At 38.0% G+C, this 20,977-nt stretch overlaps 1 protein-coding gene across 1 annotated transcript in view; it reads left to right on the forward strand.

The window, feature by feature from the left end:
- Positions 1-20,617, forward strand: part of LOC118563364 (pituitary adenylate cyclase-activating polypeptide type I receptor-like) — a 24,603-nt gene extending 3,986 nt beyond the window's left edge. The window contains exons 2-12 of the mRNA XM_036137779.1: positions 1,311-1,418; positions 4,879-4,979; positions 5,149-5,246; positions 5,533-5,665; positions 7,997-8,150; positions 13,554-13,614; positions 13,706-13,775; positions 14,850-14,944; positions 17,118-17,247; positions 19,601-19,642; positions 19,728-20,617. Of these exons, the coding sequence (XP_035993672.1) occupies positions 1,311-1,418; positions 4,879-4,979; positions 5,149-5,246; positions 5,533-5,665; positions 7,997-8,150; positions 13,554-13,614; positions 13,706-13,775; positions 14,850-14,944; positions 17,118-17,247; positions 19,601-19,642; positions 19,728-19,874 (1,139 nt within the window). The 3' untranslated portion in view covers positions 19,875-20,617. The remainder of the gene's footprint in view (positions 1-1,310; positions 1,419-4,878; positions 4,980-5,148; positions 5,247-5,532; positions 5,666-7,996; positions 8,151-13,553; positions 13,615-13,705; positions 13,776-14,849; positions 14,945-17,117; positions 17,248-19,600; positions 19,643-19,727) is intronic.
- Positions 20,618-20,977: the final 360 nt, after the last annotated feature.

Genomic DNA, 20,977 nt, shown 5'->3' on the forward strand with positions numbered 1-20,977 from the left:
GCTCCAGATCCACAAAGCACATGTAGACTGGTTGGGCAAACTCCCCTGCCCCCTCCAGGATCCTGCTGAGGGTATAGAGCTGGTCCAGTGTTCCACGGCCAGGACGAAAACCACACTGCTCTTCCTGAATCTGAGATTCAACTATCTGACGGACCCTCCTTTCCAGAACCCCTGAATAGACCTTACCAGGGAGGCTTAAGAGTCTGATTCCCCTGTAGTTGGAACTCACCCTCCGGTCCCCCTTTTTAAATAGGGGGACCACCACCCCAGTCTGCCAATCCAGGGGAACTTCCCCCGATGTCCACGCAATGCTGCAGAGCCGCGTTTAACCAAACACCAGCCCCACAACATCCAGAGCCTTAAGGTACTCAGGGCGAATCTCATCCACCCCGGGGCCTTGCCACCGAGGAGCTTTTTAACAACCTCGGCAACCTCAGCACCAGAGATGGGAGAACCCGACCCAGAGTCCTCAGGCTCTGCTTCCGCAATGGAAGACGTGTTGGTGGGATTAAGGAGGTCTTCGAAGTATTCCGCCCACCGACGCACGACGTCCCGAGTCGAGGTCAGCAGCACATCACCCTCACTGTAAACAGTGTTGGTACTGCACTGCTTCCCCCTCCTGAGACGCCGGATGGTGGACCAGAATCGCTTCGAAGCCGTACGGAAGTCTTTCTCCATGGCCTCTCCGAACTCTTCCCACGCCCGAGTTTTTGCCTCGGCGACCAGCCGAGCCGCCTGCCGCTTCGACTGCCGGAACACATCAGCTGCTTCCGGAGTCCCACAGGCCAAAAAAGCCCGATAGGACTCCTTCTTCAGCTTGACGGCTTCCCTCACCGCTGGGGTCCACCAGCGGGTTCGAGGGTTGCCGCCGCGACATGCACCGACAACCTTGCGGCCACAGCTCCGACTAGCCGCCTCAGCAATAGAGGCGTGGAACATGGTCCATTCAGACTCAATGTCCCCCGCCTCCCTTGTTTTTTACCTTTTTTTGGAATTCACAAAGACTCCTGTATAGGCGTCGAAACGTTTCCAGAAAGAACTGAACGAAAGTCCGGTTGCCTCCAATTTAAGCCTGTTTGCTGTTCACCCTAAGAATTAGAAGACATAGAAAATAAACTTGCGTGCCCACCATGTTCGTTTTTAAAATTCACAGGGTTGTGACCTCAGACCACCCGGAACAGGAACGGTATAAATGCCCCATTAAAAAAAGTTTGAAGTAACAGCAAATTAATTGTTAATGTAGGGTGACAGGCAACGACTGACTGATTGTGACTGACTGACCCTTCTGCTTATGTCCTTATGCTTTGCAGGATGTAAAACAGAGTGGGACGAGATTGGGTGTTGGTTGAGGGCAGACGCCGGGCAAGTTGTCAACTTATCCTGCTCTGAGGTCTTCCAGCATTTCTCCAGCAATCAAGGTCGGTTTGCATAGCTCATCAAACGCTCAACCTCGTTAAAATAGAAATAAATGAATCCCTTGTACTCAACATCTAATCAGCGTGGTTGTTAAGAGGTGGAGTATCGTGTTTGAATCCTGTTCTTGTGTCTCTTTGCTGATAAGGTTAATTATCTATAACATAATCAAAATGCTAATGCAAAGGGAAGACAGTGATGGAGGAGCCCAGGATGAATTATTCATGTATGTATTTTGGCATGGACATGGATTGCCCTGGGATGTTTCTGGCAAGAAGAGTTAAAAATCTTGTCTTTCTGCCCTCATATTGTGACAAACCCGTGCCTTTTTTAGTGCTTCCAAAGGAAAATGTAGGTTACTTACTGCTATAATTATAAGAGAAAAGTGCTGTTAATCTATGAGTATTAAATTTACAGTGTAAACTTTGCTGGACATTATCAAAAATATGGAGATCTCTATATAATAAAATGGTGCCCTATTCCCAGCGGTATTGTCAAAATGGGACATTCCTAGATGGAGTAATTAATAATACCCTGCTCTCCTTTAGCATCAGTGGAGCAGTGGCTCACACTAAAAATGCAGATCACCCAAATAGAGAGAAATGTTGTTTGAAGTATTTGGACTCCTGCTGGTCCCAATTGCAGGGAGAGAATGAAGAAAACAATTCCCCCTGCCAAAGTTTTCTCTTCTCTTTATTTTTGTTTAAACTGATGCACAGGCTACCCAACCAACGCCTGCACTCACTGTGTGCAAGCACACACATGTTGATAACCAGTCCCAAAGCCTTTGGGGGACAGGATCCAGCTGACGACCTTCCCCTGATGACTTCGGTTTCCCAAATGGATGCTAAGCTGGAGTCAGTGGACTTGAACAGACATGAAAGCATTAAATGGTTTCTGACTTACGTCACCTAATGGAGAAAAATGGGCCAAAAGCAAAGAGGACACTAGTGCAAAGATGTCAAGCTGACTGTGTGCAGAGGAATGACAACTTTGTGATCCAATTTACTGCAGTTACGGCATACAAATGTGGTTATTGTATCAAATAAACAAAAGTTATCACAGTAATAATGTAGCCTGTGGCATCAGCAAATGTGTGCAATGAGTTGTGCAAGCAGTACACTGATAAAAGGGCCAATAAATAGCTTTTCATTTCAGCTGTTTCTCTATTTTAATCCATACTAATATGAGAAATCAAAGGTTTGTTGAGAAAATACTGACTCCGCTTGTCAGAACTCTGATGTCAAGTTTTTCTCTTATTAAAAAAAGGTGAATAGAATCTGTAATTTTTTAACTGAAGTGGTTGGGTCGTGAGCAATATGGATGTAGCGTCACAAATGTGACAAAATCTGACTTTATATGCACATCTGCCTTGCTTTTTGGGCTTCCCACCAAAACGACTTCTTACTAAAAATATCATGAACTTCCATTAGGTTTCATTTTTAATTGTAGGTTTCTTGCTTCCTAGAAAATGTTTTTGAACCTCTAAGCTACTTTGCAAGATACCGTGATGGTGAGATTCAGATCCAAAATTAATGTCCAATTTGGAGGATGAGGAACTATTTTCTACATGTCACCCCATATTAATACCATCTATTTCTATCACTTTCTTACATATATCACTTTCTTACATGGAGCACCAAAGTGCTCAAAATGAAATAAATGAATAAACCATTATGAAATAATGATCTACTTGAATAAATAAGATGTAAGTATTATAAGGTATAAGTGACAGTGAAATTATGAAATAACTGAATGCTTATACAAATATTAGCTCATTATTATGAAATATTTTTCATTCTTTTTTAAAAGAAATAGAATTAAACATCTTGGTGTATAGCACCACTACTTGGTATAGTGGCTTCCAGCCTTTGAGTTGTAGCATAGCCTAGCTCAGGAGGAAAATTGGTATCGGTTCAGAGCATCAGGTTGCTTTTACAAGTACGAGCATGAGTACTTGACACTGGTATTGGTATCGGGACACCACTAATTATTTCATAATGTTTTATTTACTTTGGTGTTCTATAGTGTCGAGGCAGAACATCACAACGGGGAAGAACAGAGATTTAACTGACTTGGATCCCCTGATCCCACCATCTCAGTTGTTGTGCCCTTGGGCAAGACACTTCACCCAAGTTGCCTCCTTGTGTGGTCAGCGTTCCCGGTGGCGCCGATACGTATATGACAGTCTGCCCCAGGGCAGCTGTGGCTACTAACATAGCTCACCACCGTCAGGGTGTGAATGAGCATGCTGGTCTGCGTTTATCAGAGACTGCTAGTCACCTGGGATTTTCACGCACAGCCATTTCTCAGGTTCACAGAAAATAGCCTGAAACAGAGAAAATATCCAGTGAGTGGCATTTGTGTGTATGAAAAAAAAAGCAACTATGTTGATGGCAGATGTGAGAAGAGAATGGTCAGACTGCTTTAGATTATTACAAATAACCATCTGTTACAGCCATGACGTGCAAAACAACCTCTCTGAGTTGAGCATTGAAGGAGAGGACCACAACAGGGGCCATTATCGAGGTCGTAGTGCAGAGAGACTCACCAAAGCTGGACAGTAACAGAAAAGTAACATCTATAGATGGTCAAGAGATCTTAATCCAAAAGAGCAGTTTTTGCATGTAGTCAATATGAGATTTGCATCAAGGGTTTGCAGCTGCCAAATCTACAGCACTTGTGTGATTCAGTTACACCAGTGTTTCAAAATGTCTGAGGAACGCTTTCCAACACCTTCCAGTAAAATAATTCAGGAAGTTCTGGAGACAAACAGGGGTACAACCTAATTGTGAGATTAGGTTATATTAGAATGAGTTAGTTTGATCACAGTTTATTTTGGACTGCAATGGATTCACATAATTGAAAATGAATTCAACACACGTGCCTTGTAAAGTCCCTATTTCTTGGGAGTTGTCACTATCTGAATAAGGTGAAATGAACTGCAATTGAGCTTTTACAAAGTCACGTTTCATGAACCTCTTGGTGTTTTTTACGCTATTCTTCTGACTTTTTTTATTTTTTTGCCGGCAGAAGCGAGAACCTAACCAGGGTGAATTTCATGAGACATGCATACACTTGATGAAAGTCAATGGCACAAGAGCAAATCACGCTCCAGAGAAATTATTTTGTTTAAATATGCTAAAATATCAGCAAGGGTTGTTGCTGGAAATCACAAATGACCTTTAACAGTCTTCATACGATTAACAACCTCATACTGAGAAACCAGAGCAGGCAGCAGCTTTATAAGTCTGTTACTGCATCTACATTAATGGCCATTTGCCGAAGTGAAGCATAAAAACTGTCCAAATACTTTGTATAATAAAGAAAATTACTTTCGGAAATACTGATACACGAAAAAAGTCACTGAATTTACGTGCAAATTTGAACAATGATTCAGGTGCTCCCCCCGCTCCCCCCCCCCATACCTTTTCTTCACATTCTTGCTTTCTGCTCTGTTGTCAGGGTATGTTTACAGGAATTGCACCGCAGATGGCTGGTCTGAGATGTATCCAACTTATGAAGACGCCTGTCATTTCAGTGATGACAGCGAGCCTGAGTCTGAGGTACACACACATTTTGTTTCAATCGTGCTTTCTCAATGCTCACCTTCTTTAGCTCAGGCTACTTTTATAGACTTATTTCAAAGGGAAAGCTACATATCTGTTAAAAAATTATTGAATTTTCTGCCCTAAACCTTTCAATTTTAACTTTTATTTTTATGTCTGCTTCCAGACTAGTTACCTCCGTGCGTTCCGGCAGGTCTACACTGTAGGGTATGCCACCTCCCTCATCTCCCTACTTACCGCCATAGTGGTGTTTGCAGGCTTCAGGTGAGGACAAAGCAGCATAGACTAAAAAAACATGAACACATATGGCGCAACACAGGGGAAAAATGTTGGGATCCACATTTACCTTACATACAGAATAATATCTGAAACATGCATGTTTAGAATAAGAGCATTTTTTTTACATTAATAACAAAATAATCATATGTTGTGGTTTTGAAAAGTCACACTAGGGAATGTGCCATCAACCTCTCAGTATATTGAAGGGTTTTAATTTGCAGAAACAGTCCAAGAACCTGCTTGGTGTGTGACCCCGTGTTGTGTTATACAGGAAATTTCGCTGCACCAGAAACTACATCCACATCAACTTGTTTTCCTCCTTCGTCCTGAGAGCCAGTGCTGTGTTCATTAAGGATGCGGTGTTGTTTGCGGATGAAACTCTGGACCACTGCTCTATGTCTACGGTAAACCCGTTAATTAGTCTTAGACTTAGACTTAGACAACTTTATTTGTCATTTTATATGCACAGAGTGCATACAGAACGAAATTTCGTTGCATACAGCTTGTAAATTGCAGTAAAATTAAATTGCAGTATAAGGTGTAGCAGTGATTTAAAAGTAAACAATTTAAATGCAGACAATGCAGGAGAAGTCACAGTATACAGGTGAGTATTTTTTAAAAAACATTTGTATGTGCAAAATTTGATTGTGCAAAGGGCATTTGCACAATCAACCATTTTTGAGTCAACCATTGTTCCACAGTAACTTGTATCGTAAGGACGAGGTAACGAGAAAAAAGGAACAAAGGTGGGAATAAATGGAAAACTTAATGACTGAATGAAGATTTTTACCCACCATCTACTATATTTAGTAAGTAGTAAGTCAAAAAATAGTTTTAGGCATACGTTGTTTTCTAATCCATATCTACAGGTATTAACTGATGAGAAAGACAAACAGAGAATAAACACTCTAACCGCACTGATCATAATAAAAAGAATATATAAAAACATTTCACCTTTTAACATTTACCTGAACCCTTAAGTGTGTATCATACTTTTCAAGAAGCCCTCGTAAAAGTTATTTCAGCCTTATCTGATAACTAGTGACATTTCAAAGTAATGAAGACAAGAGGATAGGAGAACAAATAGGGATACAGTTTCATCCCTGAGCACTTTAATGTTCACATCTCACCTGTAACGCAAAAGATGTCAGCCTCTCCTTCGTCCGAGGGTCACACGTTACGAGCAAGCTCCAGCACATCACCTACTCTCGAGGCTGGGAAGTACACGTACTGGCACAAAGCCCTTTGAGTCAGCCCAGAGGGAGGGCCAGTCACAGTCTATATCTTTGGGCATAGGGTTTTTGACTCTTCAGGTTGCAGTTGTTCTGAGGTGCCTATCAGCAAACAATCACAATACAAAACCAGAAAGTCTCTGTTTTGAGGACGGCAGGAATGTTAATCCAACAGGACTGACAGAGAAACGTGTTGCAGAGGAGGGTCTGACTGTTAAATACACCTCATCAAATAGGAGATCTGTTTGTCCACAAAGAACCAGGAAAGGGTAACAGACAATCAATTCAAGCTTTAAATTTGTCATAACAATAACATTTACAGGAGGAGAAATAAAAAAAAAAATCATTCAAGTTAGATTCAAATTATCAAATAGATAATTTTAGAGCAAGCCAAAGCTTTAATTTACTTGTTAAATTAAAAGTTTTGCTTATCCTAACATAAAGGTTTCACATTCCAAGGGTATAACCCCAAGTAGATTCTGGTTAACAGTGGTTTTGACAAGGGAACAGCAATTCTTAGGTAAGAATGCTTTCCTTTATTTTAAAATAATTTTGAGATGGTTAGAGAGCGGGATATCTAATGCCCATAATATTTTTTTAATACTACGACGGTTTTATGTTCTTTTTAAGTTTTAAGTCTCTGTAAAATCACGGCCGCACACAAAACCATGTTTCCAATTTAATTCAAAAGCGCACTGTTGAAGTCCTCAATGCTGGAAGTTACATAATGAACAGTCAAAACAGTGAAGAACAGCATGCAGAACAGTATTTTTTTTAAATCCAACAGTCAGTAAATAATGGATTACAAATATGGATCAACACAATAATATTGATTCTAGGTGATTCTGTCCTACACACATATGTGTGTTCCTTTTCTACCCTTGCTGTTGCTTATTTTCACATCTGATTGAAAACCATTGATAACGTCAGTCAAACTCCAAGTTTCAAACTGCATCCTCAAATAAAATACATCAATTTAATGCTTTAATACTCGCGCTAAAAAATTAATTTGGCAATGTTTTAGCTAAATTAATTGAAAAATTATGTAATGTTTGATGTTGGCATTCATCTTTATTATGTTATGATACAAATAACCTTTATGTCCTTTAAATCATGTTTACTGCAGCATTAGTTCTTCTAAGTACATTATCTATAAGATAATCTCTAAAATTGCAGCAAAGATTAATTTTTCTGTAATATTTATTTTTATGTCACTAAAGGTTAGTCTTACAGCATTAATTAGATGTCTTGCAATGTGTTTACAAGCCATTAAAATAAATGTCAATGGAAAAAAAATAAAAAATACATTCAAACTGATGTACATCTGAGAAATTTGAGACTAAAGAGGATAGAGTGATAATATTGGTCATTATTAGTGGAGAACATGTTTTTTTTAGGGTTTAACAGCCTGAAAACAGCAATGGTGGTTCTGGATGGAGCTGAGTTCCTCTTTAGTTCTTAGAGATGGATGCTTTTAACTCTGTGTCTATTTTTATCCTCCAGGCTACGTGTAAGTCAGCCGTGGCTTTTTTCCAGTTCAGCATCCTGGCCAATTACTTTTGGTTGCTGGTGGAGGGCATGTATCTGCAGACCCTGTTGGCCCTCACTTTCGTTTCTCAGAGGAAATACTTCTGGTGGTACATTCTCATCGGATGGGGTGAGTAAGAAAGGTAGAATTCATCTATGGATGGCAAACTCATCACAGACTCGTAATTGCACGCACAGCAGGGCACTGCGGCGTTAAACTTGATATCGTCCTCCCATAAATTTCTAGCACACAGGGTCACACTGTGTAATTCCTGCTTCTGATGGGTTAATTGTGAATTGCTGTGAAAGCCAAAAGGTATAAACTAATGTTTTATTCTGACTGGAAATAACGTCAATAATTTAGAGCTTGCTTTTACAAAAACACACTAAAATAAACTATGATTTGATAAATATTGAATTCATAATTACTTATACAGAAAACTACCAGTGTAGAAAAGAAGCTTCTGGTAGGAAGATCTGCAGCTTCCAAAAAAAAAAGGAATAACGTAATAGCTCAATAATAACAGCTTAAATAAGAAAAAAAAAATTTTGTATACAATTTACTAAAACTATTTGCTTGTTGATTTTCAGTAGCCAATGGAAAAGCCATTATTGGCATTACAACAATGAAATGCTTTTTATAATTATTGACAAGCTTTTTGTGTTTCTTCACTGGTATTTTGACGATTAACTCTTTGAGATGAGCTTCAGGTCTTTGAAGCTGGAAGACCTGGAAGGTTGAAAAAACATATATATCTTTTACAACATTATGATAATTATTTTTTGAAAATGTACAATTATTGAAAAAAAAAAACAGGCTATCTGAACTAATCTTTTTTTTAGTCTTTCATTTCTCCTTGTATTTAGAAACAAACAATTCTTTATGGTGAGATTTAAGAACCGTTTCTGTGTGTAAAAAGAACCATATGTGGCTACTTAGCAGCATGTTACATAAATATTTGTAATTTTTGAACTAAATACGATTAAATGCAGCCTGGACACATTAAAAATACCAAATAGCCCCTTAGCTTTGGGCCCATGTAAAGCTTGAAATTGTATGCTAGCTTTAGCATTAATGGTGGCTAATAGTTAGCCCATTAATATACTTTATTTTGGTTAAAAAAACATGTTTTTGAGATACATTTGAATAAAAACATACTTTAATCTCTCAGTATGATTTAAGAAGAATGTTCAGAAAGTTTAAAGTTTCATTCATCTAACTCGAGTTAGCACACAGTTCTGTCTCATTCAGACTAGTAGCCTACTGTAATTTATTTCAGTCAACAATCAGTCTCCGCAAAGCCTGCTGGCAGGATGTTCTCACAGCGGCCGTGATTGCCGTCACAATTGGACTTCTTGTTTCATTTCCTTCTTCTTTTTCCCTCAGCCTTTTTCATGGATCACTTAAGAGATTTCCTATTGTATCGTGTCATCCCAACAAAACAACACTCCACTGTCTTAGTATTCCACTCTCGCAATCTTGTGTTTATACCATGTCGCTATTTTAAGCCAGTGTTCTCAAACTTTCAAGTCCCATTTGTCTCATTTGTTCTGCTACCAATATGTTACAGTATTATTCAGCCACACCGAGCGGAGCGGACGGCTACCGGCTGATCACTATAGGGTTGATGGTGAGAAAAGGCAGACGGCTTGTTATTTCTTTCCTTTTACTGGAGAGCTCTTGAAAGTTGGACGCTATGGAAATTGCAGCAGGCAAAAAGGCTTACAGGTCACGCTGGGTGTTTTGTTTTGTAATGTAATAAGTAATAAGCCGGGGTAAGGTCCAGCTTGTGCTGCGTACAATCACTGCTTTTGGGAATTCAACCGGAATCCGTGGTTAGATGCGATGAAGAGCAGCAGCAGGATGGATCAGACCCTTGGGGATGAAGGCGCAGACTTTGTGTCAGTCTAATTAAAGAATAGCTGGGTTTCCTGCATTCAGGGTGACACAATGACTCTAACTCAGGAGGTTTTGTAAGCAGCTTTAGTGAAATTGGTTGAAAAGCTCCACCGTGCCATGGCATTTCACAAACAAGCCGGTGTCTGCAAGACACGAAGATTAGAGTTCAGGAGACCTACTCACCTGCTGTGACGGGAGATAAAGAAGAAACGCGTTGTGCCCCCGTCCATCAAGCTGTGTTGAGGATTAAATGAATTTCCTTCAACCCTGTCGGTAAAGGCTTTGGACGAAAAAATAAAAATCATTCAGAGCGCTCCCTCCTATTAATTTTATCGACTCCCCCAGGGCATCCCTCTGAACTATAATCAGATCAAAAGTTTCAAAGGTACATTAGTTTTGAAAAATACCTGCTGAGATGATGTAAGATGTACAAGTGTATTTTATGATCATGGATAACAATGAGTGAAAATGGACGAAGCCTAAAACTTGAAGGTTTTACTGAAAATGAATGATGAAAACATTGTACAGCACCTTGTGTTTTTTCGCTACCACTTTACAATAGGTCCCCCCTTATAGATTGCTAATAAATAGTTTATAGATACGTTATCGATATGTTAGAGGGACGAAACTGACTAATTTGTGCTTACAAGGTAGTAACTTAGTCTGAAATGTCTAATATTAGCAACTTTAGATTAAATAAATGGTCGAACAGATTAGACTCACTATCTGGCAAACCGGACAGTTTTGTGTTTTCCTCACCCTTAATGCATAATAAACACATGAATTAGTTATGAAGTGTTTACAGATTAATTAACTGCATAACTATAAACCTATTGTGAAGTGGTACCATTTTTCCTTTCCTTTCCTTTCCTTTCGTTTTTTTTTTTTTTTTTTTTTTTTTTACAGTTTGTCACATTACATTTACAAACCTAAATTTATTTTACTAGGATTTCATGTGATTGATTAAGAACTACATGATTGGAAAATAAAAGGAAAAGGGTTAAAGTTTAAAAAAAAAAAAAACTGAGAAAAATCTGAAAGGCATGGTAGCCATTTTCCTTAACTGTATCGTCTTTGCACATCCAAAGGTTGGATGTTTGTTCCACTCTTCTTCACAATAAAACTCCCGCTTTGTCAAATTGTATGGAGAGCATCTGCAATTTCTAGTCTTGCCATATATTACCATTTTGTTTTAAGTTTTGACTTCCACTGGACCATTTTAAAACATGAATATAGTGAGTATGCTTTGATTTCAACTATTTCAATATAGCTCTAGTTCTAACAGCTCTGTATTTTGTGACTAGATGGTAAAGGTCTATAACAGTATCAACTCTTGTAGGGCTGCAACTAATGATTATTTTAATAATTGATTAGTCGGTCAATTATTTTTTATGATTAATCAATAAATCAGACAAATTCTATTTTCAAATTCTTTTTTTCAAATAGAACATTTGGACTGAAAAAAGAGCACAAAAAACAAGTTGCTACTTAGGTGTTACAATTATATTGGGTAATAAATAATTTTGCTTCAAATAAAGAAGTTTATTTTGACTAGATTGTAAGTCGATCTTTTAACAGTTAATGTCTATATGAACAGCGATTTAACACAACGAAAGTGAAGCTGTAAATCTGTGGTGTCAAATGCGGTTTTGTTGAACCTCACCCTTGTTCAAGTGCATCTAAGGGAAAAAAATTGGGCAAAACAATGAAACCAGTGCAAAAACACCACTTCTGACAATCAAATAAACCACCAGCTCACTTCATAGTTTCAGTACAATCTGCATTTTATGTAAATACCACATGCTACATTTGGTTTATGATCCATAATACGATCAGCGTCCATCTAAACGCTTGTTCCCATTAATTAATGTACTTACAGCGCCTGCATGTGGAGGGTAGGGCCACAGCGCTGTGCAGCAAAGAACATTTTGGGACGATCATAATTTCCTTCCGCTCTCTCAACAGCAACAACAGGAGTTCTGGACCATCTCAGAACCTGGTGCCGGTCCATTCTGTGCGCTCAGGACAATCAGAACCAACACGCCTCTGCGTTTGTTGTTGGTTTTTTCCGCATGAAGAAATACAAAACATCTGCAGTTATTTTATGGAAATTCATCAACTCTGCTAATGCCAGAGTTTCTCCTTTGAATAAAGCTTGGCGCAAGTAATCGCACGTCATGGTTGGATTATTTGATTTTGGGCCCATATAAACGGTGCATTCGGAATACTTTCTTTCCTTTTAATCTGAACACATTTTAATCCAATCAGGCAATGTTGCATGTTTCAAGCTCCTGTCATTAACCAGCTAAGAGCCACATTAGATACCTGATGTCAAGGTCGCACCCCGTAGCACGACTTTGGCCGTGCAGGACTCCGCTTGCAGCCCGAGCCAAGCGCTGTCGGTGTTTTCTCACTTTGAAACAGAACAAACGTCAGATATTGTAATGGCTTTTGAGGAGTTGGTTCGAGCCATTTTCTCTGTGTCGTCATTTGTAAAATTTAATACCTAGCTTCGTTTACATCGCTCTGCAACCAGCCAGCATTGATGACCACCTGCAGGCGAGGTAAACGGCTCCGTGACATGCGAGTGACGCATTAATCGCGCAACTCAACGAATTGCTGAGGAAATTCATTGCCAACGTTTTTAATTGTTGATGTTTTATCAATTTTATTGATTTGTTGTTGCAGCCCTACTCTTTTGCAGCCTCTTACAGTTTTTTTTAGTGTTTACCTGTATTTAACTCCATCCATTAACTAACCCCGTTTCCTGTGAGAAAAAAAAAACACAACATCCCCACAACATGATGCTACTATCACCTGGTTTCATGGTGGTTATGGTGCATTCAAGGAAAATTGCAATGTTCATTTTCCTCCATAAATAGCATGGTGCTGTTTCTTCACTAATATTCTGTGACAGGCCCCTGAGGGTTCCCAGAACAGCTGGATTTAGACCGGTATCTGATTACAGTCCAACAGAGTCTATTTTCTAATTAGCCAATGTCCAAAGAGTATCAGAGTGAATAGGGTTGATTACTGACTTCTCAAATGCATATCACACTTTTGTTTTTGTAAAAAACATTGGAAACCATGAATCATTTACCTTCCACCTAACAATGTGTTACTTTGTATTGCTCAGTCTCATGTAATCCCAATATAATGCATTAACGTTTATGGCTGACAGTGTGTAGAAAAGTTCTAAGGGTGTAAAATACTTTTGTGAAGCTCTGCGTCTGAACACTGGTTAGATGGGACAGCATTTAGCTGCTTTTTAATGCTATTTAATTCTGTTCTATTTCAAAACAGTTTATAAAATATAGAAATTACCAGTTTTTAAAGAATATTTAAAAACAAAAAGTATCTGCTTCAAAGGTTTTTTTTCCAAGCTGCAAAATAAATGTTTGTGTGTGTGTGTGTGTGTGTTAACTCCCAGTTTTCTTTTCTATATCTATGTTTCACACGATTTTATGACTGCGTTGGATGCCTATTAAGGCGGTAAAATGCAAGTAGGACAGAGATAAATGTGATATGCAGAGAAATCATAATGTCCTTTACGCCTACAAAGAACTATTTAGGTCTATCAACATGTCAGTATTTCATTTAACATGCATAGTTGATGTGCTCTTCTATTTATAGGACTACCATCAATGGTCCTCATACTTTGGGTTCTGACCAGGTTTTTCTATGACGACAGAGGGTATCATCAGTTTTGTCTTTTTTCTTTGTGTTAGATATGTTAAAGCAGCTCACTTTATGCTCAGCTGAATTCAGTTTGTCTTTCACTGCAGCTGCTGGGATGACAATGACAATGTTGGCATTTGGTGGATCATCAAAGGACCGATTACAGCCTCGCTGCTGGTGAGTGACAGGCTGTGAAACTGTTGCAACGTGATGAACAGATTTTTATAGTTTTACTGTTAGATTTGCTTCACTCATTTAGGTCATACTCTATGTTGATTCAGAGCTTCCATTTTTCAATTAGTATCTGTTGAACAATCCTAACTTAAAAGAATAGTTTAGATTTTTTTTTTTTAAAGAGAGATTCTGTGAAGTTACTATTAGTAAATCATATCGGGGGCCTCAACACAGTTCTCTGACTGAGAAGCAAGCAGTGCTTACCACATATAGAAATTGGCTATAAATATGTACATTTTCATTGGAATTTTGCAAACGCATACTCATTTAAACTCCATTAATGTAGCTATTTAATCAAACTTGCTAAAATGGGACTCTGCAACGACACTTTCTGCAGTCGTGTTGTGACATGAGAACTTTCTACCGCAGATTAGGGAAGTATTAACAATAACCAGTCCATGAAGCATAGCCCATCAATTTCATTAATTTATTTCATTTGTATTACAAAAAACAAAATATGCAAATTTTGATGCTTTTCATTCAAAAATGCAATTTGAAAGTTGATAAGTGATAAGTTGTGCTACATTGTGGCAAACTGTGTGCTTGTACAGTCATTGTTAATAAGTAGGGTACATATATTTATGTGTAAAACAAATTGTATATGTTATACATATATAAATAAAAATATTTTGTATGTTATATATAACATCTAAATACGTATATAGTAGAATCTTAGCTCTGAAGTGGCAACACTGCTGCAGGAGGAGAAGCCTTTCAGTGTCAAGCTACATAATTTACATAAAAAGCCCTGGTGTCAGACCCCACAGTGGAAACAAAACACAACCAGGGTAACATAGAAGGCTCAAGGAAATCATCATCAATCATCAAATAAAAACTGGTGCAATATTTGTAAATGTCACTTTTTCTTCTTTTTTTCATGTATCATTGTATATTTTTTTCACGTATATTTTACATCGAAGCAAAATTGTTGGGTGTATTAAAAGCTTCCTAATAAACGGATGTTTTAGGTTTCGTTTTAACCATTATTTATGTTTGTGCCTTTTGCATTTCTCACAGGTCAATATAGTCATCTTCCTAAACGTTATCCGGATTCTGGTCCAAAAGCTTAAATCATCAGCCACGGCTGGAAACAGTGACACTAGCCATTTCATGTAAGTCTCAACATACCGGCACAACAGACTAAGCTTGAACACAGAATGCAATAATGCAACATAAATTAATTTTCTCAGGAACAGGATTATCGAGATTGGAGGGGTTGGCACAGCTCTGATCTTTTAAGAATCTATCAGAATCAACAAATCCAACCGAAGCAACATACACACAGGTTCAATACATGGTTGAGAATTTAACATTAAACGTTATTTCTATAGAAATTTCAGAGAAGATATCAGGCTAGAAAGATGGTTTCTTTTTATTCTGTGAAATATTAAAATACCCTTTACTCTTGCTTAAAAATGTATTATGTAAATAATAAGACGAGGAGGGGACAAGATAAATATGCTTTCATGAAAATGAACGGCCTCTTTCCTGCAGTTTAATCTGGAAAATGCTGTTTACAGCATATAACCCACAAAATCCTGCTTCACCTGGAACTCTATTTTCCCCGTATTTGCAGTTTGGCTAGTGCAGATTTGTGCTGAGCTGAATTCATCTCGAAAGAGAGCAAATATAAATAGCATCTAGACACTAGAAATAGACGCCTCTTTCATGGCTGTGCGGCAGAATTGTTTCACAGATTTCAATGAATGTTTCACTTGTTCAAAGGCTCCAGTTCTGCCTTGCAAATTTTTGTCTCATTCAGGTAGATCAGAGACACGAGGACAAAAAGACCCAAAACCCAGGTGTGACTAAAGAAAAACACAACCCTATTGTAAACAGGAAACGTCCAGATGGGTTTTTCATTTTTAATCCTGAAGCAGTCACGTTTAATACCTCAGTTTTTCTATTGTTTTGTGCGACTGGTGAGATGGCCAACATCAAAGTGCATTTTCATGCTCTAGAGAGCAACAAAGAGACTCTTAATCTGATCTATTGATTTCAGACTAAAAAACTTGAGCAGACACATGTGTTAGAGCTTATTTTAGCTGCTGATTATTGACTTTTCATTAAATGAAACCTCTCACTGCTCTGTCTCACTGACTTAAAGCAAAAGTTTGTTCTAGCGCTGTAAAAGAAGCAGATTCAAGCCACATTATTTGCAGGAAGCTGTTTTGAAATAAAAAGTGTATACATACAGTCATATTCCATAAATTAGAATATGTATTTTTAAGAGGCTTGTTTATCAGATTAAAAGTATCTTTTGGAAAAAAACAACAACATGTAAGCCAGTACTAAACCTACTTTTCGTTAAGCCCCCACTTCAGCATGAGGAATGTACGTTTGTTAATTGGTTTATTTTTATTTAATTATAATTAACATAAATGCTTTATAAGGACTTTCAAATTTATTGTATATATATATATATATATATATATATATATATATATATATATATATATATATATATATATATATATATATATATATAAAATATTATTTAAATTTGAAAGCTTTTTTTAAGCCTTTTGTTTGTTATGATTATAATATACAGAGCCCGACAGTGATATGCACCAAGCTTAGTTCTTAGTCATTATAGTGACCCCCATTTCTTTTTCTTAGTTCAGATTTAAAGGTTGATATAATGAAAAAAGTCATAGCCAGTAAAAACTTAAATTATTCCTTTTATTTTACTGTGCATTGAATTTCATTGTTAAAGTCTGATATGTAACAGAGAGTTCTGATTACTCCAGTATGTTAAAGTTTAAATAGATGGCAACCGTGGCGCAATGGGAAGATTAGTTGTCCTGCAATCTGAAAGCAGTGGCTTTGATTCCACCTGCCAAATGTCAATGTTCTTTGGAGCAAGGCACCTATCCTCAAATTGCCTATTGATCTTTGTTTCGGTGTACAAGTGTAAGCACATCCGTGTCTGCAATCAGGGTAATGTGGCTACTATGCAAAGTGCTTTGAGTGGTCTGTGTGACTAGAAAAGCGCTCTATACACACACACACACACACACACACACACACACACACACACACACACACACACACACACACACATATATATATATATATATATATATATATATATATATATATATATATATATATATAGATAGATATAGATATAGATATATCTATATATATATAGATATATATAGATATATCAAAAATATATAGATATAAAAATGTATTTATACAAAATATATACATTTTATATATACAAAATATATGTCCATTTAAATTTTTTGTGCTTACGTCAAATATTTGTTTTTGCATCAGGAGGCTGGCTAAATCCACCCTGTTCCTCATTCCTCTGTTTGGGATGCACTACACGGTATTTGCCTTCCTGCCGGAGAACACTGGAGTGGCTGCTAGACTGTACATCGAGCTGGGCCTGGGATCCTTTCAGGTATACAACTTTTTTTTTTTTTTTTATAAATACGGTCAAACAAAACTAAAAGAAAAAAAATACCCATAGCTTAAGAAGCAACCTGAAAATAGTGAGTCCGGCAGATCAACTCCCAGGTACAAATGTCACTACTTTCTCCAAAATATTAAACACAGCAGTATTTTTCCTGTTGTGAAAAGGTACAAAACAAAACAAGCAAGCAAACAACAAAAACCCAACTCCTTTAGTTTATGGAGATATGTACAGCACAGCTCAGGGTACATTTACATTACCATAAGGTCAAATGCAAATATTCCCCCATAAAATATATAACGTAAAAGGTACTCTAACTTAGGAAAAAGTTAGGACACCCATCCCCTTAATAGCAAGTCTCACCACTTTTAGCTGCCATAGCTTCAGGAAGATGTTTCTCCTCTGTATCGACCAGTCTCTGACATCCACTCCTCACTTTCAGCTGAGATTTGGTTATGGGACGTTTTGTGTGTACATCCGTTTCCAGTCACCTCACAGCATCTCAGTGAGACCAAGATCTGCTTTCCTTTCTTATTTTTCAGCTAGTCCTTGGTGCATTTGCTGGTATGTTTTGGGTTGTTGTTATGTTGCAGGGTTCAGTTTTGCTTCAACTTTATACTCTTTAAATATGGCCACACATTTTCCACAAGCACCCTCTGAAAAGATAGAAGCCATGCTGGACTCCATGATGGTGAGGTGGTTCAGGTCCTGCTGCAAAAAGCATTCCCATGACACTTTCACTTCCATGCTTCACAGCTGCTGTGTCCTGCAGTTGTTGTTGTTTTTCTTTTCCTGAAATGCTGTTTTAGATTTATGCCATACATGTGCTTTCTTCCACTATCCAAGTAATTCAATTCAAGACCATCGGTCCAAAGACTTTTATTCCAGAAATCTTGGTCTTTGTCTACATTCTCTCTGACAAACATAACTTTGGTCTTAATGTTTTTTTCTTGGAGAACAAGGGTTTCCTCCTTGAACACCTGTAATTAAAAGTGTGCTTTTATTGACAGGTGTCTTTCTGGTTGTACAGGCATGCAGCTTTATTCTTCTCCTGACTGATACATTTGTACCATCAATGTGATTCTTCTGCTCATGCTTTACTCCTCTCCAAACTAAGGCTTTGCAAAAGGATGCAAATAGGTAAAATCTAACAGCAAAGCTGAATTACATTTCAGATTAATCAGATTAATTATAATTGATAAGTGAGTCTGAAAATAGAACAAAAATGGCTTCAAGGGAAAAAGGGTTTAAGAGTGTGCACACTTTTGCAACTGTTGTTTCACTCAGAAAATATTTTTTCGGATGAATTAATGGATTTAGTTTTCACAGTTTTCAGCATTAAACAAATATGTAACTAAAGTAAAACATTCTATGAAAAACTAAGAACACCTCAATAAATCGTGTATGAAATAAGGAAAATATAGACATTTTAAGAGGGTGCACATTAATTGTTTACCGTAAATGTATGAACAACTTGGCTAAAAAATTGTCCAGCTTGACCAGACGGTTTCTTAAATATATGTATGTGAGTTTACCAAATTGGACCAGATGATAAACTTGTCCATTTTTGCAAATAAGAACCTAGTGCGTATTTGTTCATAATTGAAGCTGGTGAGAGGATCATAAGTGGACATGTCCTGTCTGCTCCCACTTGTGCTTGGATCACCAAGGGGACATGCTAATGCAACATTCAAACAAAGGATAATTCAAGCCAATTGCAACTTAGCGTTTTGATTAGATGTAGTTCAAAACGCTTGGCACGCCTCAACTCTACTGAAAATACCAAATAGAGAAACGAGCTGAAAAACAAGCTTTTTTCATCGCATCTAAAAAGGGATATTTAACCTGAAATATCACAAATAGTTTGGAACAGATACTCAGTCTTACAAAAAGCCTCTGGAAACTCATTCCAAGTATACTCACAGGCAAATCCAACCACTGGGGAATTTATGTTGTTGTTTACCTTGTTTACATGTTTAAAGGCCTAGCAGCTAAATTCACAGGCAGACAGGTTTGTTTGTATGAAAAATGGGGTTGGATCTTATTCTAGATAAACGAAAATTGCCGCCAAGAGCTTTTTACATACCTAGTGTAGAAATCCCACAAGTACAAATATTTTCTAAGAGTGATGGTGCTGCAAGCTGAGTTTTCAACAGCAGATTGCTACCAAATTAAGTTATTTTGTGTACTTTCTTCTTTTTTTTTTGCTGGTATTGTGATGTAGAGCGTATTTATGTGCTAGTTACACAATAAAACATTGGCTTTTATCTTACAACTGATGTGTGGATAAATTAAAAGGCTTATATCGACTGATTTTAAAGTGACTTCTGTTGTGTTGCAGGGGTTTGTTGTGGCACTTCTCTACTGCTTCATGAATGGAGAGGTGGGCAATTGGTGGCTTTGTGACAGAAATGTTTCAAGGTGCACAGCGAGATGCTTCACACTCCACCTTATGTGCTTGGCTGCAGGTCCAGACAGAGCTCCGGAAATGGCTTTGGAGGTGTTACAATCCAAATCATCTCAATCCAGCCAAGAGAAGCATCACTCAGATCACAATTCGAACCCACGGAGGCTTGGGTTTGCCTCCGTCTAGTGCCAACGTCTCTGCTGTATGATTCTTGCTTTTTTTTGAAGGAGAAAACAATTCCTGAATGTGAAGAAACAATAAAAGCATGGAATTCCTCTGCTGAACATGGTGACGGCATTAATTAAACTACTGTTCTGTGAGAACCAAGAGAGCACAAGGAAAATAGGTGCAGGAACTGCGTGACATGTCTGAATGCTTCATATTAGTTTCAGCAGAGGCTAGTCCAACACTCAGTCTAGATCACAGGGTGCCCCCATCACATCGATAGTGCCTAACTTCTCCAGAAATGATGGTGCCATCGCAAAAACAGGAGACACCAATGGCGACAGAGCTGGCCCTGAGTTGAGGAGGAGTTCAGATGCTTGTGTTTACAGCTTAGACCTCATAGGTGATACATTTTGAGATGTGAACTGGGGTAAATACTGAAATGTATGGAGGTAAAATATATGGTAATGCTGTATATGTTATATATTTAACTCTGCTTGACAGTTGTTTTTTTTCATTGAAGGCTGAAATATAACACTCACATAGTGCATGTGTAAGGATAGCTCACATTAGTAGACTTTGTTTTGAAAACTGCTTTGGAAGGAATTTAAAGTTTTCTGACTGAACTTATTATGTTGCTTCTTGGTATGTAAAAGATGCTGCTTCATTGAAATGCACCGCCATCTGTAGTTCAAGTGAAGGTTCTCTCGCAAAGCTATGTCAATTTGAAAGAGCACAACATGGAAAAGCATCGTGTTGTTTAATAATCTGAACGATTACCAACTGCTTCACGGACAAGCACCTTGATTATGAAATACTTTAGGTTAGGTGTTTTTGTCAGTATCACAAACCATTTCAGCTTTTAGCTACATTTGTTCTTCAGTGAGGTGTATGTTAGGAACACAGCTACAGGTTTCCAAACAATTTGGGAACAATAGTTACATAGAATTGGGTCGTGGTGACTGAAAAGGACAGAATTTAATTCGGAGTACCAATCGTACATCCCAGTGTGATGTGCAACACAACTGCATCTTCTGCCGGGACTGCCAAGGACGACCGCCAAGATGATAGGTTGACGATGGGTCCAGTTGACCAACAAGCTCAAATAAAAGGACATCAAAACAATTACAATGTCAATGTATGTTG

Source organism: Fundulus heteroclitus, chromosome 6 (genome assembly GCF_011125445.2).
Source record: "Fundulus heteroclitus isolate FHET01 chromosome 6, MU-UCD_Fhet_4.1, whole genome shotgun sequence".
Classification (NCBI taxonomy): Eukaryota; Metazoa; Chordata; class Actinopteri; order Cyprinodontiformes; family Fundulidae; genus Fundulus; species Fundulus heteroclitus.